Below are 25,243 nucleotides of genomic sequence, written 5' to 3'. Positions count from 1 at the left end.
TTTCGAGACACTTTCGTGGTAAATCATGCTGCAATTACCAATTATATAGGAGATAGATCAATATGCCAGGATTTCATTGATTAAAATCGACTTACGAAAGAAAAGAAATGTAATTGGATTCAAGTATTTGCTTCGGTACGGTAAAATTTTGCGACCAACCAGCGTAAAAGGACGTAATAATGCTGAAAAGATAATATGCAAATGAGTTACATCAAGACGAACCGTGAGCATGGAATTTCCGTGAAAGATTGGTCTCTTTTGCTCTAATCCATCCGCACATAGTTCCCATAGAACTTAGAACTTTTCTGAACTTAGTCCGAAAAAAACTCAATTAAATAAATGAGACATGTAGGAGAATTAGGCAACATGATAGGCTAATTTCGATCAAATCCATCCAATCTATCTCAGTGTTAACGTAAAAATTCATGTGTCCATATATGTTTACGCATGTGTTCATGCCGGCATAGCTGCATGAAATGAGACAAAAATGATCCCAACTTTGAAAACAAGGCTTGAATACAACTATTCGTACTCTTGGGACGTGCAAATTGCATATTGGAAATTATTAAGGCGCTTTTGGTTCCTCCTGCTGGCTGTGACCATGCGCGGTTGCGACTTGGTGAACCGTTACACACCTTTTATAACAGTTTGATAATCCCTTCAAAGGATAAAATTCTTTTTAAGTTTTTGAAGTACCTTTAAAGGTTTGCATCAGTGCCAAACTTTGACAGTGATTACCTCGAATTCCTTATGTTCTGGCCTCAAACTTTGAAGGGCTGTGAAAGGGTCAATCTTTGAAATTTTCAATCGTCATCGCACCGAGGGATGCAAAATTAACTTTGCTGTGCCACCGTCATTTTTTTCTCACTTACGGTTACATTTCGCCCCACTCTGTCATGATTCGTAGTTTCCTCCACGAAAGAAGGTGATTCCTTTCCAAAGTTACAAAATTTCCCCCATAATAGGAAAATCATTCATAGCAGGTCATAGTAGGGAAATCTTGGAGATTTCTGATTTTTCTGATTTCTGAAGTTTACTGACTTTTTGCTGATCTTGTGCAACGAATTTTTGCATCAAAAATTGCACAGGTACATTCTAGTGAAACATTGACTTTCCTGAGTCAATGTTGCAACCTTGGAATGGGGTTACATCTCTTCGTTAGCACTGAAAAAAAACTCCGACTGTGGAAACCGTACTTACGGGTTGTATAGACATAGTCCGCGTTCCGGGCTCAGAGGCTGAAAATTCCGGAAGTAGCACCCGGAACAGTCGAAACTACTTTAGTTTAGTTACTTACTACTAGTCGAGAGAGTACTCTTGATTCAATCAGAATCTAGCTTAAATCAAGAACCAAGCCTCTTAATTTAAGCGGATTTCGTTTTGATTCAAGTAAAAATCCGATTGAATCGAGAGTATTTTTTCTTGTCAATGTTTTCAAGAGTCTGGACTCTAGATCCAATGTGTTTTCTTTCCAGTGCGGCCTCTGAACCCGGAACGGACGATATGTCTATATGGCCCGCAAATTTGTTTTCAGTGAGTTTTTTAACTTTTCTCTTCCCAGAGTTGGATCATATCCGAACCATACGATCCAACTAAGAGGAACTTCCGGAATACCTGGCAACATGCGAGTGCATCGGAACACACCTACAACTTCAGTTTAATGACACGGATTGCCGGGGGGCTATGGGGGGGGGGGGGGGGGTTCGATTTTCGATTTCGACACTTCTCGTGACGGGGATACGTGCCTAATCGAGAGCCGACCGCGAACTTAATGGCTCACTCGGCGACTAATCAAAAGCTCTCAAGTGCCGGCCCGCGATAACGATTTGAGTAAACATCGCTCGTGGTTCGTAGTAAGACTTACGAGTGCAGCGCGTGATTCCAGGTAATGAGCCAGCAATTGCAGTCTCGAGGATATTGCTTTCGCACGCTCCCAACTCTGCTTTTTCGAGGCACACGTGTCATTCGTCGTCTTGGATTGTTATGTTTCGAGCGATGATACTCGGATGATAGATACGGTTTGGGATGGAAGTGGGTCGGTTGTGTATGTCACAGAATCGTAGTTTGATGGCCGATACGCTGGTAGCAGAGCCAATTTCTGCAACTCTAAAATATATTAAACAAATATTTATTACTGAAACGACGATTTATATCAGCAGGGTGGCATGAGACATAAGAAAGAAATGATGGATTGGAATGTCAAAGAAACATTTCACGAGGCTGTGAAATATTTCATATTTTACGGGGGCTAGAGTATGCAACCCGCACTCAAACACACAACAGCGGAAGAAAGTCACAATTTTTACATTTTGCGAAACATGAAAAGGAACCGGTATTTATCAATATCTTTCATAGATTACTGAAATTTCAAGATTTTATTTTTCATGAAATCAGTTAAGAACTTCTTAAACACGCGAAATTAAAATTCTAAGACACTTTTACGCATTTTACCACCATGACAAGAAGAGCACGAATCAGAGACAAGGTTATATGTGTTTATTTACAATTGAAATATGCCGTCACCTTTAAATTAGCCTAATAACTCCCAATCATCTTCATCTGTAAAGCGAGTAAATCAGTAGGTCTATTTACTCGTCATTTTTTCTTAAAGCCACTCTTGAAAGCTCCAAAAAAAGTATCCACGAATATTTTCCGGACAAAGTTCGAGGCACCCGTGCGCTCCAAGTGGCTATGAAGAGAGGTCTCGGTACCCGCTTGAGTTCAAGTGGCACTATCGGTCCAAGAGTCGTTGTCAAGGAGCCAATTCCTAGGAATCCAAGCATTAGGGCTCGTGCTCGACGCAAGGCTTTTTCTCCAACTGTCCGATTAACATGACCCCCTGCATTAATCAGCTAAACTGATTGAAAAGCTTGGCGGCTTAGCTTACAGCCGCCCTGGTCCCGGGTCCGCCCTCGCCCAGGCCGGATTCAGGACGCCTTTAGTCTTCGGACTACATCCAGCACGAGACTTACAACAGTCATTCATCACCTGGTGAGCCCCAGTGAGTCCGCATTCAACGGCTACGCGTAAAAGTAGGACCTGGACCGGAATCGAAATTGAGCATTTTATACGAAGATACAAAGAAAAAAACTTCAATGACGAGGACGAGGCTTCATTTAACTATAGGTCTCCAGCGGGCTGATTGTTGAAATTGAAAGACAAAGCTATAGACAAAGAAGACATAAGGAGTATGGAGCAATCCTATCGGTTGAATTGTGTGGTTCTTGTAGACTAAGGGAGAAAATGATGGACTAACCAAAGGGTCTCAAGTGGGTTGTTGTTAGTAAGTATATTACCTACCTCCTTTGTCCATTGCAACCACCCACTTCCACCAATAGGATCCCTTCATATTCCTTCCGTCTTCTTTCTATAAAGCTATGTCTATAGATTCCAAGAATCAGCCCGCGGGCAAAATATTACGATAAAAGTATGGTCGGACAAAATATCGTGGGTAAAAATAACGAGCACTGGAAAAAAAAACACATTGGATCTAGAGTCCAGACTCTTAAAAACATCGACAAGAAAAAATACTCTTGATTCAATCGGAGTTTTGCTTAAACCAAGAACCGAGCCTCTTAATTTGAGCGGATTTCCTTTTGATTTAAGCTTAAATCTGATTGAATCAAGAGTATTTTTTCTTGTCAATGTTTTCAAGAGTCTGGACTCTAGATCCAACGTGTTTTTTTTCCAGTGAGGGCTCAATGGACCACGTTTGGCGGAAAAGAACCAGGGATTCTAATAATATTTACAGAATTCTTTCTGCATATATTAAGTAGAGAAATTCTACTCGTACCGATCATAATCTAGGAGAAATTCGAAGTAAGTTTCGAGGCGTTATGCTATTTCGCTCTCTGTTTAAAAAATGAAGCATGAAATGGAAAAAGGCAACGTTAAATTCACTTAGGATGATTCTGGTTTCATCCTTTGAATTTTTATCCTCATCAGCGGCAACGCTGTCAACGTCTCGACCGGGCACTTTCTATCGGAGTGGGGGATTTATTCGGTGGCGCTACTCGACCAAGAGACAAGAGACGCGCCGAGGAGACGAATAAAACTGAAATTAATGCCACGTAACAATTAACGTCATTTAAAATAAATTAAGATTTCTGTTCATTTAACCACCGTGAAATGAGCTGAAAACGCAAAACGGGGTCAGAGAGCTCTGTCACCTAGTCCCTCAGCCTCACCTGTCGTTTACAGCCGCCCAGCGCCAAATGTACCAAGGCGTTGCCAAAATTTACTTTCTCCGAATCCGCACTCTTTCAGTCGATAAAAGTGAAGCTGGTGGAGAATCGAGCCAAATCTTCGGTGCCCAGACGAAGAAACGTAACTCCAATATCAGGTTGCAAAATTTACTCGAATGATTACATTTTTTGCAAGACAGTGAGTGTACGCTTTCTGCTCCAATTTTTCTGAAATTTTCTTGCAACTGAAGAAAAATCCCGAGAAATTTCCAGCAATACATGGACGGCGTTTAGCAGAAAAGAACCAAGCCACGTAAGCTATTGCGAAATTTAACGGGGCAATTTAATTTTTTACGAGCAAACATTTGTGCCGATTCCTTCGACAATTTTAAGGAATTTCCATCGTGCTATGCAAAAAATTTACTGAAATTTGCAAAACAAAAAATCAGCACAACCTTTTTCACGTAAAAACTTAAATTGCCCGATTAAATTTGGCAATAGCAGATGTGGCTTGGTTTTTTTCTGCTTAACGCAGTCCAAATGTGCAAGAGTTTCCGACAAAATTATTATTCGCGAGTAGAAAATTTCGCAGCGTTGAAATATAGCTACGTTCTGCTATCCAAAAAACGACCAAATAAGTATTTTCCATACATGCAAGAGATACAGCCGACTGAGTGAAGTTTTTACAGGTAAAATCGCACAAAAATTCTCTTTGAGTACATCAGAAATGTCCAAAATACACTTACCAACGCGGATATCCAATATACCTACACAACGAGTCATTTCATCCTTATAAAGTTAATTGCTTAATTTAAACAATGTTTCATTCCGTTTCAGACTTGCAAATGCAATATAATTTAAGTACCAATTATGGATGAAAGAAATATCCAGCAATTTGAGTAAAAAAGAAAAGAGCATAAAAGATCAATCAGAAGTTGGCAGAACGAGCATAGAGAAAATTCTTCCGGTTGGCCACCACAGTTTATTTGAAAATTATTCAGCGAAGAAGACGAGCGTTTGTTTAACGTCATCAACTTTCCAACGTTGATATAAGCCGTTTAAATTTACGATTGGAATATAACTTTCATCTAATTTGCACGAATTTATCCGTAGTAGCTATTCGCATTCTCAAGCAATAAAAACTATGAAACTCATTATTTGATGGAATTTTGCTAACTTATTTAATCCACCACGAAATTGCCAGCAGACTTAAATCATGAAATTAATGCCGGAAAGTCATGCAATCCATTGCACTAGGAAAGTGAAATTTTATTCTTTTAATTTTTGACATTTACACCCCTTATCCGCAAATGTCTCCTCATAAAAATTCAAATTTCATGTGTGCCATTCGACGATTTTGAAAATTGGCAGATATTTAACATTTTCGATGAAACATTTAAATAAGAAACCATATTGCGCGGTACTTCAGATCTTATCCACAGAATGATCTGTCATAGAGAACTCATGGAAATTAAAAAGACGGAAGGATTTGATGCATCGAATGCCTGTAAGTAGTACAGCCCAAAATGACACCGTTTCATCACTAAAAAAAATGAGGTCTGAATGGTTTATCGTTTCCTAGACTCTTGAAGCATTCATTACGGATTTAATGTAGTCTTTGAACTCAGCATTCTTGTGGTTTCTCGACGGTTTCCGTTTATAATTTAATATAACTGAACCGACACTTCTAGACACAACTTTTCTTCCTCTTAAAACGGTTTTCGTCAACTTTAATTGAGATGCAGTCCTACCAGATTCATTATTCGAACGAAGACACACGTCATTCCACCAGTTTCATAACCGCAGTTCGTTGAACTCACGGTCCTGAAAAATGTTACTCATCTAACTCCATAAGCTTAATTATATCAGATCTTATTTTTCTTTTGCTAAGGTAAATGAATATTATGCATGGAGACGACGTAATAATCGATTGATAAGTAATTTCTAAATTTTATTGAACTTCGTTGACAAATTTTGGCGAACTACATTGATATTTTTTGCATTAGCTTTATTAAAATTGCGAAGGATCGTAGGATTATGATGGAACTTAATGTCTTAAAAAGACCAGAAAGTAAATTAAACCGTAAGTTTATTTTCAAGGATACTAGAGGAAGTTTTGATCAAAATCTCCGATTTTGATTTTTCGAACCACTTCGCAGAAAACCGCACCTCTGAAAATGTTTCCTCAATGTTCTTCGTCGTCTTTCTCCGCGTGAACGGTTACTGATGTAAACTCTCTTACATTTCCGCAAATTTTTTACAGAAAAAATCTGGCAATTGACGTCAAAATTCGATGTATTGATTAATGACTAGATCAAAAGTTATTAGCACGAAACAAGCTCTCTAAATAATACTTAATTTTCAACGCGGCTCTCATGCAAGTAGACAAATCATCGCAGATTTCAAGGCTTTGAGCAGCGCTGAAAGAAGTAGAGGAATCAGTCAAGACCGCAGCAAAAACGCTAGCAGAACGGGACGGCTGCGACGCTTTTGAGTAAATAATTGAAACTTCGCAATATAAATTGATTTAACAAGTCTCGAATGAAGATTTGTCGTGTATTTATTTTAAAGTCAATATCTGTCGAAACTAATGAAAGAATTATGCAAATCAGTAAGCAGAAAATGTCGCTGGAAGTTATCGGGCCATTATTCAGTTTTATGGCTCTGCGTCGGGTTCGGCTGGTTCCATTAAGGAGCACCGGCACCGGCTCCTTGATGGTCTCAACGCCGCAACCCGCAATACCATGTCTCGCGCTCTTAGACCGCGAGTTAAGCACAGGGGCACAAAGGACAAGGCGCATGAGTGAAGTTTTCAGAAAAATTGAGATGCTAATGATCTCAAGTTAAACTAGTCCGCATATCCTCTGAAAAATTCGCACCGAAATTCAAATTTTTAAGCAGAAATAAGGGAATTTGCTTCGCACTATGCAGTAAATTCACCAGAATTTGCACAAAAATCCGCACAACCGTTTTCATGTGTAACATTAAATTGCTCAATTCAATCTGGCAATAGCTGATGTGGCTTGGTTCCTTCCTGCTAAATGAAATTTTCCAATTTTTCTTCTCTAGCCTCGAACCCCTCTCATCATGTTCAAAATCATTCCAAGTTTAATTTACTGTATTCATAGTATTTAATTTGTTGTATTCATGTTGTTACAGGGACGCAGGATGTACTGGGTGGCGGTGGTGGGAGTCATTCTATTGAGCATCTTGTCATCTCAGTCACGATCCACTGCAAATAGTAATAGTAAGTATCATATTGGTAATCCCCCTGCTAAAAATGACAAGTAGGCTTTTCAGAATTCGCCGACTCACATGAGTAGAACTTTCTACTTATATGAGCAGAAATCCTACTCATATCACTAGAATATTCCACTCATAGGAGTAGAAAAGTTCAACACATATGAATTCAATTTTTTTCATTTTTCAGAAGTGCTGTTTTTGACTAGGAGACACCGACATAATGTGTAAATTTGAAATATAAGAACATTTAGTCCTTATAATTTTTTTGATGCGGTGACTAGTTTCAGTTTCTGAGATATCGGACATGGTAGATTCAACGCTGAACTCATGTGAGTTGAAATCTCTAGTCATATGAGTTGGCGAAAAGTGAATAGAGAAATTCTGCTCATATGAGTTAAATTCTATTCATATGAGTTGAAATTCTATTCATATGAATTGAAATTCTATTCATATAAATTGAAATTCTATTCATATGACTTTGATTTACTACTCATTTGTACTCACCATATTTAGCAGGGCCCAAAAAGATATCAGGTGTTTTTACCATACTGAAAATGACATTCTTATGTTCCAGTAAAACGAAGTATGAAATAAAACACTGCGTAGCGTGATCTCTTCAAAATTTCATATCAGACAAATTCAGAGGTCAAATGGATGGAATGGAAAATTTGCAGATGTCTAAAAATTGATGAATTTCATACTAAGTATGTAGAAACTATTGACTAAAATGAGCACGAGAATATCCTTGGTTTCTAAATTGAACAATTATTGGAGGAAATATGATCGAATGATCTAATCTGCTAAAATACATGTGTTTAAACGGAAAATGCCGCCTGATAACGCCACACGGCGGCACATTTTCTCACTCTTAAATCTATTTTCCTACCATTTCTCTATCAGAGAAAAGTTGTTAGAAATACCGCAAACCTGGCTCACAATGCACTTTCAGATGGATCGATAAAACCTTTTCGTGCAAATTCTTCATTACAAAGATTATTGTTCTCATGGTGACAATGCTCAAATATTTATTTGACTAATGCCAACTGTGAACATTTACATCTCCCACAAAGATCAATTATCAAACTTTGGGTTTTTCAAATCGTTTATTAAGTGAAATTTTGAAAAGAACTTGAGAAGCGCATCTTACTATTTTTGTTTATACCCTTCTTACTGACCTTTTGGACATATCGATTTTTAAACAAAACCTGCATCTTACCAATTTTCTACTGCATGCAAGCTTCATCAAAAATCTATATGATTTCCACCAATTGATAAAAGCTAGTAACGACTAAGCGACTGGAATTTTGATCTGCGTTTTGGAGATGCGAGTGACCGCATATACTTAAAATTCCAATTGGTCATCACGCAAAAATAATGGATTTAAGTGACTTTTTTGAGGGGGTAATGGTAAAGATGTCGATGTTTTTTCTATTCACCTTTCCTCCTCTGGGTTCACGTTCTTAGTTTTATCAATGATGCGAATTGACCGCCGGGTGTCACGTTGCGGTAACGAGACGGATCAAAACGCCTTCAATTTTTTGAACATGCAACATGCACAATAAACGAGCACGAATAGTTGTATCCAGTTTAGAATACATTCAATGTTGACCATAAAGAGAGTCTCAACCAAGCGCAGTGTTAGCACTGCTTCTACTGTTAGAACATACGTTTATATTGAGTGATAGGAATTCAGAATTATTCAGATTCAACGATTCGTTTGCGTGCTTAAAAATAATAAATGAAATAGTAAACATCAATTTAAAAAACAATGAAGAATAAAAACAAGGTATACGAAGACATTAAAAAGTTCTTTAATTTTTTTTTACTTGTAATATGTGATAACATTAATTTTGAGCTGAGTTTAAGCAAATCCTATTGAGAATGGAGTAATTTACGATGCAATTACAATTATTCTTATTCGCACGAACAAATTTTAGGGCGTTAGGCTTTGTATGACATTTGGCAAAAAAGCTTATTTTGCAGTTTGCTTTTTAAGGACTTGAAAACTTTCTCACTCTTCTTTTCAGTCCAGTCTGAGTATGCAGATTATGCGATTTGATAAAAAGTAGAGACTGCTTCGTTACACAACAAAATATAGATACTAAGGGAAAAATAACGTAATGACGAAATTAAAAAGATATTTTGGCTGCGCTGGTTAACGGTCTGAGATCGAGGGTGAAAAGATAACTGGTTCGAAGGAATTAAAATTTGTCTACTAATTGGTGGTAATTATTCCAAGCTGCGAGTGACATTTGATTTTTACGCCCGGACGAACGACGCTGAAACGACTTCTCCCAAGAGACAGACAGTCGTTTAAAATGCTGAACTTAATTAGACGTTAATCTGTATCCTCAGTTGACTACCTCCTTCTACCTTTTCAAACTTTGAGTCTGATCATGAAAGAAGAATGGATCTATCAGTTGGCGCCAATTCTCTTCACCTACTGAATTCAATTTTAATCTTTTTCTTGGTTGTTGATTCCACAGCTATTAAATCGAGCCGATCAAACTAGCTAATGTCACACGATCAAAGCGTGCCATCAATAGTATATCAAGTCCAAGCGCTGTGGTTGGTCTATAAGTCATCACATAACCCAATCATAATACCTGAGTTTGATATTTTAATCGCTAGGTTTGATCATGGGACATTGAAGCGACTGCGACTGTGAAGTGTGAAGTGTTGCCCAAAAAGATGAAGGGACTTTTTGACTTATAAGTAGAAAGAGGATAAAAGGTGAATAGGCTCGAGAAGAGAGAAATGCAGAGAAAGAGGAGAGACAAGGAAAAGAGAAAAAGAGAAATATAAAAAATTAGACGTGGAGGAAGGTGGAAATAAGACAAAATTTAAAGGTGCGTAATTAACGCCGAGTCAGTGTTCACGTTGGTCCAGATTTTATGAGGCGCCGTCTCACAAAAGGAAAGGGAGATGTTGCATTTGAGGAAGAGGAAAACTCCTGTAAAATTGGTTGTTTATCTCTAGGGAAGTAAAAAATTTGAAAAAAGGCGCCCAAAAGTTTTGATGACGTCCCACCTCCGTTACATACTATGGTTCCGCTAAGGACAAGGCGCAGAAGAGCAGTTTTCGAAATAATTGAGATATTCATGAACTCAACTAAAATTAGTTTGAATGTATATTCTGTGGAAAATTCACAACAAAAATCCAACTTGAAAGCATCAGAAGCTGAGTTTAAACTTCTTATCTGCCATAAGGCTCATGTAATTTTGAAACTTCAAACGCGTATTTCTAAAGAAAGCGAAAACTGCACTTATGCGCCTTGTCCTCCAAGTCCCTTAATTGTTTTGATATCGACCCCTCTGCCGCGATTTTTGAGGGCAGCACAGTTTAATAACGATATATCGAATGACGTATTCAACATATTATATTATCTTCCGGTCCAAGGACGTGCAGAGCGAGAAAGAGGGAAGGAAGGTGCATTGTAGCGCTGTCGTGCCATAAGGAAAAACGCCGTATGAACATTCGAGGGTTGCCAAATTTCCCTTGATAAAACATGTATTTGTGACAACATTTATGTATATTTTTCCTTGAACTTTTCAGATATTTTAGATCAAATTGCGTACAACGTTGTCTGAAAATTTTGGAAAATAATATTCGCAATTCTCCCATTAAATTCGATTTTTATCGGATTAAGTCTGGCAATGTCTAAAAGCTCATACGGCGTTCTTCCTTAGCACAGCCGAGCAGCACCGGTGGTACACGCAAATCCGGCGCGTGTCCCAAAGCCCGCGTCGCGGAATGAGGAGCAAAAAACCGAGCGTCGATGGAAATTGATCAAAGAAACGGCCGCGGCGTTTTTCAGTGAAAGTGCAGCAGGTGAGCCATGGGCCGGCAGTGGCAGTCGGCTGAGTAAGTAATTTTCGTCCTCGGCGGTGATACAACTCGCACTTTCTATATGCAAAACAACCGACAGGCCGCGGTAAGTGCACCTTCGAAAAAAAACAATGGCCCTTTTAGAAAAACAATGGCTTCACGCCGCTCTGGCGAGCACTTTCACTGCCGTCTTCATTATCATCCTTGTTAATTCTGCCTGGACTTGGCTCCTTACCCGTGCTCGCCCACCCCCCCCCCCCCTCCCCTCCACCGCGTAATGGTGCATAGTCTCTTTTCTGCATTTTTCCGCAGACGCCGAAAAACGCAGTCTCATTTTTCGTTTCCGCTCCGGCTGCCGCCGTGATGAGTATTTTTTTCAAAGCTGACGTCACAGCTAATTTCAATATTGATCAGAGAGCGCTAGACCAGGCACTGAAAATTGCTGACAGTGGCTCATTAGCAAATCAAGCTACCTGGAATGCAAAAACCGAAAATACCGACCATGAGGATTAAGATCCTACTGACTAATCGTGCGAGGCAAAAGTCGAAAGTGTGAAAAAATCCGAGTCGCCTTCAATCTTGACTGTATGCAACAAGGACATCCCTTGGACACGAATAGTTGCATCCAGCCGTTATGACCAATGTTGTGTGACCGGTGAACCGTGCCGATTCAATTTGATTAACGTGGATCTTCAGCACTTGTGAAAACGATTTGATTGATGATTTCTAGCTTTTAAGACATTTATTTCCGAACATCACATCTTGTAGAGCTATAGAACGTCAGGAATTTTTAAATTGACAAAGAAACAAGTTTAAAAACACTAAAAGTTTACCACGAGGAATATCGCAAATTGAAAAGCGAAACAATTTGCAATGTTCATTCAAGTCAAATATTTGTATTTTGTACAAATAACAGGGTGTGGCGATGCTCGGAATTTATCAAGAAATTTCCTAAAGTCCAGAATTTATCAATTGATCAATCGACTTTCAAATCTTTTTCCAATGTGCAAAAGAACCATCTTAATTCTGACGTAATTTTTTGTGCGTTCCAACCCCAGTTGTCATTTAATTTCAGTAACATTTAACTTCTAGGTATTTGCGATAATAGAAAGATTCTCGTGAGATCTGGCAGTCAGGATGCCAGGAGCGCCGGGTGATTTTCCGAGACTCATCTCGTTGAAAGTTGATGACAGTTTTTTGTCAACGTGTTTCGGTTCCTGCTCGATTGGCTGTGAAATTCGCCGGCCGCCAACGCACGAGGCTAATCCGAAGAAAAGTGCTTCTTTCTAGCCTTCCTCTTTACCCATTAGCAGTTTATTATTTTTCACTCTTCCACTCTCATTGCATTAGTGTTTTACAATTAGCACGGCTTACATACTTGCATCATTGCAGATGAACCAAAAAGTTGTATGTCTGCCAAAGTACAGCGAAAAATGTCTGTGCTTATGGTTACTTTGGTTACTTCGAATTACTTTTCCTTTCGTCAAGTCGACCAGAAGGATTTATTTGATTGACCTAAACCGTCGGTTAATCTGAGACACCTGGGGATAAGGAGAGTGTCCTGCTGAACTAATGTGCTTACACTAATTCTCTCACCGTCACTCAGATGTTGAGATTTACGAATAGTTAACGAACTGTACTCTCACCAATGGGGCTCAGGTTCAGCTCTGGCCGCTCGTGCCTGATTTTTAAGGTGGTTGCTTTTCACCCAAAGGTCAGATTAATATTAACCCAAAGATCAAGTCAGTGTCACTCCAAGAAAAGCTAAGCAGAAAACATTAATTCTACGTCTAAGTTACCTCAAATTTTACTCCCAATACACTGAAAGAAAAAAAAAAAAAAAAAAAAAAAAAAAACACAGGCCACGGAGGCCGTACTAACGAACCATACAGACGTATCGTCGGTTCCGAGCTCAGAGGCCGGTAATTCCGGTTTTAGAGCCCGTTGTTCCACACTCTAAACCCGAAGCAGTCAATGCTACGGTTCTAGCTCTTGGAATTATCGGTCTCTGTGCCCGGAACGGATGATATGTCCATTAAAAGCCCGTAGGTAAGGATATTTTCACGGTCGGAATTTTTTTCCCAGTTGGAAAACGGAGTATTTACAGCAGTTACAGTATCGCTCAAAATGGAAAGAAAGGAGAGAATTAATCAAAGAGGGGATGTTGGTCATACTGAGAGAAAAGTACCTTCCTCCACGTTGCTGGAAGTTAGGCAGAGTAACGAAAACACATCCTGGAGCTGATGGATTAGTTCGCGTCGTATCGTTGCGGACTAGCAATGGACAAACAACGAGGGCCATCTCGGCAATTTCGCCCCAACCTGTGATTTTTGAGGAAACCTCAACCGAGGGAGAACGTTGAAGCATAATATTTGTATCAGCTGATACAATGCTGATGATAGCAATTGCTTGTAATTTAGAGTATAACCTTAGTTCAGTTACTTTTTAATTCAAGCAACTCTCTTCTATTTGTACTCAAGTATCTTAATAAAACTATCATTAATTTTGTATCAGTATATTTCCACAAAATGTCAGTTACTTTTTCTTACTGTATACTAATTTTTCATTTCCTATGTTAGCAGACTACAAAATCAACCCGAAGCCATGCTGGGTGAACGGACTGGAGGGCACGTGCATGTTCGTCTGGGAGTGCATCAACTCGGAGGGGCGTCACGTCGGGATGTGCGTTGACACGTTCATGTTCGGGAGCTGCTGCGCCCACAACCTGAGCTCGAACCAACTGGACATGCTCCCGGACCCGTCCGAGCCGGCCGTCCTCTTCACGCAACCCAAGCCGCCCCGCCAGAAACCCAGCTCCACCGGGCGCCCCTCGCCCGCCACGGCGCGCCCCTCGCCGGCCATCGGAGAGCCCTTCAACGTCAACACGGTGCTCAGCGTCAACAAGCCCGGGCGGCCGCTGAGCAACGAGATCGACCACTTCCACACTCACAGCCAGCCCGAGTCGCAGCCGCTCGTCATGTACGGCGGCTACGACCGGAACCACAACAACCACAGCCACGCCTTCAGCCACAGCCACGGCCTCTTCAGGCCGCACAACGTGAGCCACAGCGACAAGCCCAGCCACAATCATATTCAAAGCCACAGCCATGGGCATGGTCAAGGACATGCCCACAGTCAAGGTCAGAATTAGCGCCTGTTACCACTCGAGTTGTCTCGGTGAATATTGGATTGCATGTTGCAAAAAGAAACGAAAAGCATTCCAATGTCGCGTCGCTAGGGTTGTGCAACTTACATTCCTAGGAAAAGTACTGTAATCATGCAAAAAATTAAATTTTCAAAGTTAATTATTGAATTCATAGTTAATTGGGAATGAAGATAAAACTTATTTGGATAATCAGTTTATATTTGCAAGGTAAAAAAAAGTTGCACAATCTTAGTGATATTGGAATGTTCTTGGCTCCTTTTTGCAAAATGCAATCAAATTAACAATGTAGAGCTATGGAGATGCTAAAAGATAATTTTTTTAGAGGGCTGAGAACCCAAATATTCATTCTTACCATTATGTTTTGCTATTAATCGTTGGAAGCCTTATCTTGTGGCCATCTTCACCTCCATTTTTAAGTCACTCTCATTGTTATTAGGAGTGAATACATATCATAATTTTGTTGGTGCAGAATTCACAATCTTACAAAAATAACACGATTATTTTATAAAACCATATTTCAATCATCTCTTAATTGGACATATTTCTGTCAAACGGAACTAAGCGCCATCGGGGTAGGAAGGTAGAGGGAGGCTTGGATTGGCGGCGGAACCGGGCGTTGGGCTCATTCGTTCCTATACTCGCAGTGCAGTTCCATGGCGCTTAGTTCAGTTTGACAGAACGCGTAATCCGGGATTCTAAATTCCTCATAAGGAACTCAAATTGGCGCTTAGTTCCGTTTGATAGAAATAAGTCCAATTTTACAAACTTTTAGGCAGCATTCACAGTCTCACAAAAATATAATCAAAATTTCATAAGAGCACATCATTCAGCTGCACCTACTATGACCTCCCTCCCACCTTACAAACCAAAACAAAGCGTCGCCATTTTTGGGCCCTAAGCCCTTCCATGGGGCCTTTGGCCACACTCTCCCTATTGAGGTACTCTAACTTGAACTATGTCTATGGTTACAGATTACAGTGGCAGTCACCACGGGAACCACATCCAGGGCCACCACGGGCACGGGCACAGCCACTTCCGGCCGCACAACGAGATCCTGCATGTAAATAACGAGGAGAACGAGGTGCGCCCGAGCGGGAACTACGCTTTCGGGGGCCACGCTGTCTATAGTAGTGTAAATAACCGGACGATGGAGATGGAGCGCCCGGCGCCGGCGCCGGCGTCGAGCGAGCAGGCAACTAGTCAGTCGCTGTCCATGTCCACGCCGGACGCGCCCGCCTCGATGACGTCATTCATCTCCGTTTCTTCTAGTCGGCCCTCCCTGGGCCCCTTCCACGGGGGCCTCTCGTCGGCCCTCAACTCCGGCACCAAGCCGCAGTTCGTCACGTATCAATTTACCACAACTACCTCAGCACCGCTATCTAGTCATAAACCTAGGTAAGTCCTCGACAATGGGTCAGTTGCGCTAGTGACAGAATCGTGGTTCGATGGTTTTAGCTTAAAGATTATCAAAAAATAATAATTTTCGTCCAATCGCCAAGCCTCTGCGTCCAATATTAACGGAGATGTCGCTCATCGAAAAACACAGCCAAGACGTCACCCACCGCGCTATTTTGCACACCACGGTTTCTTCCACCTTGGATTCATAAGACTACTTTTGGACCGCGTTTAGCAGAAAGGAACCAAGTAGCATCAGCTATTGCCAAATTTGACTGGGCAATTTAATTTTTTACAAGATAATGTTTGTGCGGGTTCTTTGGAAAGTCATGAGGAATTTGCTTCATACTATGCAGAAAATTCACTGAAATCCGTACAAAAATCCGCACAACCGTTTTCATGAAAAAAATAAATTGTCAGCTTAAATTTGGCAATTGCTGATGTGGTTTGGTTCCTCTCTGCTTAGCGCGGTCCATTTTTCAATAAGAGGCTAAAATTTCAGGCTCATTTTAGAGACATCATATGTACCATTACTTTCCCAACTTGGATTAGTGCTTTTGTGTGTGAGCCAGAAATAGTAGTTTCTATAATCGCAGAAATTAGTCAAATTAGTGACACACGTTCTGTCGTACTGGTTATGACATGCCAATAGGTGGAAGAAACCGTGGTATACATTACCGCGGTATAGGTGACGTTACATGCCTTGTTTTTTGATAAGCGATATCTCCGTTAAAATTAGACGTAAAAACCTGGCGTTTGAACGGATCTGATTATATTTTGCTAATTCATAGGCTGAAACTATTAAAACACGATTTTGTGACCGTAGCGCAACTGACCCATTGTCAGAATGATACGCACAAGGTAAGGTACGAGCTGAACCCTACCAAAAACGTCCATGTCGCGTGTCGCGTCAGTGAGTGGAACATGGTATCTTGTATGTTGGTAACAACGTGCTCATGACATTGTACCATGTATCAGCATGATCTTGTTTAGATGGGTTGCACTATCTTGCATGCAATATGTATTACCAAAAGAAAAAGGGTGATTATAAGTTTTATGTTGTACGTAGATTTATTACAAATCAAGGAAACCGGGAAAACTATAGAGCTGGCACCGAAGTCGCCAGGAGGAGTTGAGAATGATTCATTTGAAGCCAACATTTGTAAAAAACACAACTTTCAGATTTTCGATTATAGTCCACGCCACGAAAAGTGGCGGGTGAGGGGCGGAGACAGTCGGTCGGTCTAGTCTATCGTTGAAGGGTTGAAGCGCAGGTATTGGCCCGTAGTTGAAACGGGGTAACGACTGGGCCAATACCTGCGCTTCAACCCCTCAACGATAGACTAGACCGGCCGACTGTCTCCGCCCCTCACCCGCCACTTTTCGTGGCGTGGACTATAGATAACTATTGTTACACGGCGGTTGCTTTTTGGCCTACACCACAAGTTGAAGGCACGATTAACAGTGAAGTGTGTCACTCCTATACAAGAAAAAAAGGGTAGAGGGCCAAGGTTGGAGGGGTGAGCGAGCCTTTCATATGATTCCCCCCATAGATCGAGTCGGTCTATCATTTCAGCCATTAATTTGTGGCCCAAGTCGGCGTGATTCCAACCGAATGATTTGTGCAGAGACAAGAGACCCTCCACTGGTATCTTGCCAATGGTAGAAGCTCTTTACTTCCGGGATTCCAACGTGGCTATGGCTTATCAATGGTCTATTGCTTTGTCTATAGCTTTGTCTATAGTTTTGTCTATAGCTTGGTCAATAGCTTTATCTACAGCTTTGTCTATAGCTTTGACCCTAAATTTAAAAAATTGGTCCGCAGTGGAGGGTCTCTTGTCTCCGGCTGTATCTTACTCTTCCTTTCGTTCAAATTTCAGTTGGAATCTCACGCTTCTGGAGAGCATGAACGAAATCGACGACGGTAGTAAGGGGAGCACGGAGTCCTCGTGGCCGTTCCACACGCGCCCCAGTTGGTACTCGACGAACCAGCCGTTCGTGACGCGGCCCCGCCCCTCGTCCGGGGTCCGCCCCAAGCCGTCGCGCCCGCACCAATCGACGGCCTCGAGCAGCGCGGCCACGCCCACGAGCACCGCCTCCTCGCCCGCCTCCAGCTACTCCTCGCCCGCGTCGCCCTTCGCGGCCACGTCGACGATGACGTCACCCATCTCCAGCTCCACGACGCCGGTGCCCAACGTCGTCGTCTTCTCCTCGCTGCCCCTCGTCGTCAGCTCCAGCTCCGGCGACAAGAAGAAGCCGCAGACCGGATACCCTAGCTCCACCTCTTCTGGACCGGTTTCTGCCATCGGACATACAGGCACAAGTAAGTTATTTACATTTTTTGTGCAATTTTTTATGGTAGCGAAAATAAATATGAACCGTAAATTGAGGGACGGGCATTTGCAGCCTGCGGGCTGATTGTTGAAATTGATAGACAAAGCTATAGAGAAATAAGACAAAAGGTAAATGGAGGGATCCTATAGGTGGAAGCGGGTGGTTGAGCCTACAGTCTTGGATAGTTCGCGCCACGAAAAGTGGCGGGTGAGGGGCGGAGCCAGTCGGCCGGTCCAGTCTATAGTTGAAGGGTTGAAGCCCAGACGTTACCCCGTCTCAACTACGGACCAATACTTGCGCTTCAACCCTTCAACGATAGACTGGACCGGCCGACTGGCTCCGCCCCTCACCCGCCACTTTTCGTGGCGCGAACCACAGGCGCTAATATGCGTTTCGCGCCGACAGCACTGTTTGGCGCAATGCATGAAGTATTCCTGAAGTCTTGCAGGCGCTAATGCGTTCAACGCCAGCCGCACTGTTTGTGTAAGGCGCGATCATTCGAACTCGCGTTAGAATAATCGCGGCGTCGAATAATGGGCTTAAAAGGCAGATGTTGTGTTTCGACGCCGTATAAGCATTCCAACGATTCTTCCTCGTTTCTTCCGATGAAATATTTTTTCGAGTTTTTGAGTTTTTTGAGTTTTTTATGTTCTTTTTTTTAGATTGAACGGACCATTAAAAAATGTACGAATTCAAGCATTCTGATACATGTTTTGTCACCAGAATTTCACGTAGAACACGATTTTTGCATACAAAATTACTGAAATTTACTCCAAACTAAGATATTAACGTTTTAATTTTACATCGGTTACGGGAAATTCGAATTGCCCGGTCACAAGAAACACAATACTCTACTTGAGTCAAATCGCGCCCTACGACGATTTTGGCAGGCTTCTCAAGCAAACATTGTTCATTTCTCATCCTTAATAGTTTAAAATGTAAAAAAATTGCTATAGCTGAGCCGAAGCGTCAAGATTTCGACTGCCATATTTTTTTTTTTTTTTTTTTTATCCCAGAGACTGCACGGTAACGTTTCGTTTGCGATCTGACGTAAGAAAACCATTGTGTTTTCATGAGCGGGAGGTTTGAAATTACGCGTCAAGAAACATTAAATATCTTGGCTAGGAGTCAATTTCAGTTATTTTCGTTACACGAATACGTTAAATTTACGTTAAAGTTTGGTTAAGAAACTTGTATTAGAATGCTTAACTTCGAACCTACTTTCGTGAACTGGAAAAAGAAACACATTGGATCTAGAGTCCAGACTCTTAAAAACACCGACAAGAAAAAATACTCTTGATACAACCGGATTTTTGCTTAAATCAAGAACCAAGTCTCTTAATATGAGCGGATTTCCTTTTGATTTAAGCAAAAATCTGATTGAATCAAGAGTATTTTTTCTCGTCGATGTTTTCAAGGGTCTGGACTCTTGATCCAATGTGTTTTTTTTTTTTTCCAGTGTGGTCCATTTCGAGCTGGAAATCAGTGATTTTTCCCGAGATCCGCAACACTGGATGTTTGGCGGAATACAGGTTAGCGTCAATCGGTCACTTGGTCAGCGGTCGTGTCAGAATTTTGGGCAATTATTGCGACCACGCAACCATTTCTTCCCAGTGAGTGCTCATTGCTCATTGCACTTTCGTTGGGTTTTCATTTTCACCGGTTAATGCGAGCCGGACGTCGGCACCGTTGCCGATTCGCGAAAAAATCGCCGAATTTCGCGCGGAAATCGAGGGCGGAAAGATGGACATCGGGCAAAGCTGGTCGGCGACGACCACTTTTCCGCCGGCCGGATTAAATTCGCCGCGGTTCCCTCAATTAAGATGAAAGTTAACAAAACGGATGGGCATTGGGCACCGCGCCGTTGCGCTACGAGCACGAGCCCCTCCCGGCTTAATGGCGCCGTTTATTGGCTCCTGTTTTATATTTTTAGCACGATTTCCGGCTCCGTTGCGAAATTGCGACGCATTTATTTTGGCAATCTCCGTCTTCGGCAGCGGATGATTTTACTGCTAACCTCGAATCTAACCCGGAATCCGACTAATTATTTCCTCGGTTTTAACATTTCACTTTTTCCTAGGGTGTTAATGTGGCACGAGACAAGGTGCGAACGAAAATCTTCTGCTGTATATTTCCGTCTTTTCTCCTCCTAACTTTACCGTAGAATATGATTCACAATGGAGATGTTGCATGTGTGAGGAATTTGCGATTTGACTATTGATACGTACGTAAAAGTTCGCGAAAAACACGATGGTGCCACTGGTTTTCTCGTAAATCAACTCCCAAGCTCAATAAAGCTCTCAAGTTGAGGCCAAAATGGAGGGGATATCCCACGCTAACCTGAGAGTCCACCTCTACATCAAGACAAACTCTCCATGCAAAGATAGGGCGCAAATACATTATCAGGGCTGCCACCTTATTTGGAGACTCCAAAACTGAAAACACGGCAACCCTGCAAATGTATTTGCTCCCTATATCTTTACATGGAGCGTTCGTCTTGATGTAAAGGTGGACTCTGAGGATAGCGTGGGATAGCCCCTCCATCACAGCCTCAACTTGAGAGCTTTTTTTAAGCTTGGGAGTTGATTTCAGAGAAAACCAGTGGCACCATCGTGTTTCTCGCGAACTTTTACATAAGAATCAACAGTCAAATCGCAAATTCCTCACACATGCAACAACTCCATTCACGCAACAGGGTGTTCAGATATCAACTCCTAAAGAAGATGTGGACGTATTCATGCCGAACGGAACCAGGGACAGGTGGGCAAGAAGGATTGTCCTCCACGGAAAAAAAAGTGTCAGGGGTTATCCCCCAAAATGGTTCTACTACCCAAATTTGTTGGATGATATGGACATTTCCAATTAATTTTGGTAGCACCGCAACTCAAGTTGGGGTAGTACCGCAACATTTGGGTTAGGAACCTAATTTACCGGGATACTACCACAATTAAATGGGATACTACCAAAATCAATCGGGGTATTGCCACAATTAATTGGAAATGCCCATATCATTCAACAGTTGGGACTTAACCCCTACCTCTTTTTTTTCCGTGTCTGTAGTCGCGGGCCGTAAGAATGAATGGGAATCATAAAGCGCCAGTGACGTCAGCAGCGAACACGGAAACGACGATCCGATGCAGCCGAGTCTTTAACTCATGAGCCCTGTCCACAAGGCTATTTTACCAATCCCACGGCTCATGAGTGCCGCTTTTAGTTGGCACATAGTTCCGTGTGACAGAATGTACAATTCTGATTTTCCATTTCTCCATAGGGAATCACGCTCACTTTAACAATGTCGAATAAGCCCCGTTATTCGACGCCGCGATTATTCTAACCTGAGTTCAAATTAACCTGCTAAACACAGTGCGGCTGGCTTTAAACGCATATTAGCGCCTGCAAGACTTCAGGAATACTGCACGCATTGCGCGCGTAGCACGGTGCGCCGAGCCGGCTGAGCTATGGCTAAACTAACACGTCTAGCGTCTAGCATCGAGTGTATTAGTGGTGAGGAAATAAGGCTAGTAGGGAGATCAAGTAGCATGAGGTCCAAGATTGGACTGGTTGCTCATCTTCCTCGTAAGTTCTTCTCGGTGAAAATTCTTGAAACATGGTAATACTGTTTTTCCTTCGTTTGAATGTATATAAAACAATCGATTCATGGTGGGATAGCGTGCCTCACCCTAAACCTACAATATCGTCACTCGTTCTTCTGCACTTCATTAGTCGACATATTTAACTCTCTGCTCACATATGTGATTTTTAAAATTTGCTAATTTTGCTCAACTGCGGACAGATTGTTGAAATTGATAGACAAAGCGATAGACAAAGAAGACATAAGGAGTATGGAGCAATCCTTTCGGTTGAAATTCGTGGTTCTTATAGACTGAGGGGTAAACGATGGACTCTCGTGGGTTACCGTTAATTAGTCTACTGCCTACGTACTTTGTGCATTGCAATCACCCGCTACCACCGTAAGAATCTCTCCATATCGCTCTTCTCTTCTTTTTCTAAAGCTTTGTCAATCTATTCCAACAATCAGCTTGCTGGCATCTGCGGTGATGAGGAAGACAATCAAATACTGTACGTTTACAAATCAGAGATAATACTCAGTACGGTTGTTGCTAAAATTATGATTGACTAACAGAATATTTGCTGAACTAACAGTCAATTTTGCCGTTCTTACAAAAAATTTTGCTAGGCATATTACAAAACTAATTGTCTCTCTAGGAGTCACTCACTGGTATATTGCTCTTTTAATTTAAACAAATTAACTCAAAATTTCAAAAAAGCAACATGCTATAACAAATATTGCTGTAAATAAATACAATGCTTCCAATTTGACTTTGCTGCATTACCTCTCAAATTCTGCATTTATTTGAATTATGAGTATCTGTCCTTACATTTATTTACCCCTCTGATTTAATTTAAATTGGCATTTGAATTTGCTTTGATACAAAAAAAAATAAAAGTCAAATTCAAATATCACATGTGCCAGGAACATCCCTGTAATTTTTCGATGTACGTATTTGAGCCTCTAATGTACCCTTTTTTTTTTCTTTTTTTTTATTCAAAGAAAATAGTTATTACACGATTATTATAAATGGTACTCAAAAATCAGAAAAATGTACTCTAATGTACCCTTATCCTTTGTAACCTGAAGGTTTTTATGTTCGTTTACCATCAAGATAGAAACGAAAGCTAGCAGATCTCGAGACGATGAACCGTTTCAACTGAATTAATTTAGCCGTCGGAACTTGATGCGTATGCAAATGTAGCTCGCGAGGCGTTTAATTGTTCAATTAGACTTACGCTGAATCTTGGTCAAGTGCGACTTGATGTATTGAACCACGCAACATATGCCGGCAGTGAGTTTGCGGTACTTGCGCCCAAATGGGGGGGGGGGAGGGTGTACGCTTAAAGAATTTGTACAATTTGTAATGAAACAAATTAGGGTGATGGCGGCCGGCGTTGGATATAGGCGTGAAAGAATGATATATAAAATATTTTCCTAATGAGATGTATTCCGTCGTATGTATGGTCATGCAGAGTGATTACATACTTGTATATTTTGAACAGAATAATTATTATGTTAAAATATAAGTGAAACAAGCAGGAAGCTCCAACGCATTGGCGTCGGAGAGCGGCTCTAGGGGCAGTAGTTGTAGTCAAGAATGAGGGCCTAGACACATTTTGTCATTGATGTACAATCCGACAACTGTCGACTCATGTTTTGTAACTTAGCAGATTTACGTAGCCGGTGTATAAATGTGTATTGGGCTTTGATATGGCGAATACATGGCATTATCACTTGTTGTATACTTTTAAAATTTGAAAGCTCTTTGGAGGTCCGCTTCCTAAAAAATCTCTGGTTGATAAGTCGTTTAGCGAGGCTGCAAAAAATTTGCATTTTTATATCTGAAAGTGTAGGTATTGGTTTTTTGTATAATTGTTTTTTTGGATTGCTGGAAAAGTAACGCATACTTCTATAATTTAGGACTGAGTCAGGGAAATATAAGGTTCGTTAAATAGTAAATATTCCTAGTACCGTGTGACACTATTGTTAACGAAAAGTTTTTGCAACTTGTCAAAGAGGTTGTTGAATGATCTTCGAATAACTTTTGATGAGCTAGAGGTAATGGTTCTATCTGCAGCTCGTGGACTTCTGTACGATATTGTCCAGAATCATCTGAATTTTCAAAAAGTGTCCGCTTGTTCGATACCCAATTTGCTCATTCATGCATACAAGGAGAAGCGCATGAAAGCTTTAGCAGACATTTTGGAGATGAATCAAGAATTAGATGAAGAATTTATGACTTAAATCATGGCACCTTAATCACGGGATGACCTTAATTACGGCAACTATTTATTGTCCATGAGATGCAGATGGTTCCATTTCCCTAGCTCATCAAAAGGTATTCGAAGATCAATTTCATCAGCCACCCGTACGAACCACGTTTCTAGTGACCCGTACTTGCTTCGCACGTATGAAACATACAATCAGAGAAAACAGAATTCATCTTACAATAATCAATAATCAGTAGGACATGAATCGTTGCGATGTATAATACGACATTATAATGCGGCATTACTATTGTAATTCATTTTAATGGATTAGGGGCATTATAAATCATTATTGCCACGTCGGAATGAAATGTTGTAGACTGAATTGAAAAGCATGTTGGCAAAATTTATTATAAAAATAGTATAACATGTAGGTACATAACATAAAGGTAATACAAATTAAATGATTAGAGCGTGTATATTTCATTACATTATAGGTATATTACAATCATTTTTGTCATTGTTGGAAATTTTGATAGTTTGAAATTTGATAGTTGATAGTTGATAGTTTGAGAGTTGAAAATTTGGTTATTTTATTTAGTTAAGGTGATTCGATAGACGCCATATTTTGTGTCAGAATGGCATGCGACATATCCCATCAATTGGTTCCATTTTTTCATTTACTCATCATTTTTCTCCAATTTTAAGTTTCGCAATTCTGTTTTCAGGAGACTAAAGCACTCACTTATCAATTTGTATATTTATATTGAGTTAAGGGTAGAGACGTATTCCTCACCGGAATTGAGGAATGGAGGTGTTACAGTAAGTCCGGCATTAGGTTCCATTTCGACATCAGCGACGATCAACGCTACGATACTGGAAGCCAGTCTTCCGATATTAAATCCCTAGCGGGGAAGAAAAAAAATGCCTAGATTTCGCTAAAAATCCCTAAATCCCCAGATTTGCTCAAATATACTTAAAAAATCCATAGATTTTGCAAAAAAGCGCCATTTTTAACGAAGAATCATGATGTCATTCGATGTAGCGATTTGCAATATTTAAATCTGATTGGCTCGTTTGAATTTTGGCGCTCTCTGAAAGCAGTGCTAATCCAGACCAATAAAATGAAAGAATATTAGTTGATTTCTTATTATTAACAGGTTGAATGCAGTTGAATGTCAAGTACATCGAAGGACGCAATCGTTTTAATTTCCGGCTTATTTGCGGGGAAAATAGTGTTGCCAAAAAGGCCTACAAAATATAGATGAAAAAATGTTTTCGATTGTCGAAGCTAGAATTGAGGTTAAAAAGT

General features: G+C 40.9%; 1 protein-coding gene across 2 annotated transcripts in view; it reads left to right on the top strand.

Moving 5' to 3' along the window:
• The window catches only part of Sb (serine proteinase stubble), a 183,909-nt gene that overhangs the window by 134,616 nt on the left and 24,050 nt on the right, over window positions 1–25,243 (top strand). For both annotated transcript variants that reach the window (XM_072303283.1, XM_072303284.1), the window contains 4 exons: window positions 7,344–7,431; window positions 13,835–14,395; window positions 15,393–15,816; window positions 17,697–18,139. In XM_072303283.1, coding sequence (XP_072159384.1) covers window positions 7,353–7,431; window positions 13,835–14,395; window positions 15,393–15,816; window positions 17,697–18,139 — 1,507 coding nt within the window. In that variant the 5' untranslated portion in view covers window positions 7,344–7,352. The remainder of the gene's footprint in view (window positions 1–7,343; window positions 7,432–13,834; window positions 14,396–15,392; window positions 15,817–17,696; window positions 18,140–25,243) is intronic.

Source organism: Bemisia tabaci, chromosome 8 (assembly GCF_918797505.1).
Source record: "Bemisia tabaci chromosome 8, PGI_BMITA_v3".
In the NCBI taxonomy this organism is placed as follows: Eukaryota; Metazoa; Arthropoda; class Insecta; order Hemiptera; family Aleyrodidae; genus Bemisia; species Bemisia tabaci.
Note: the sequence above shows the minus strand (reverse complement) of the source record. Positions and strands in the feature narration are given on the sequence as shown.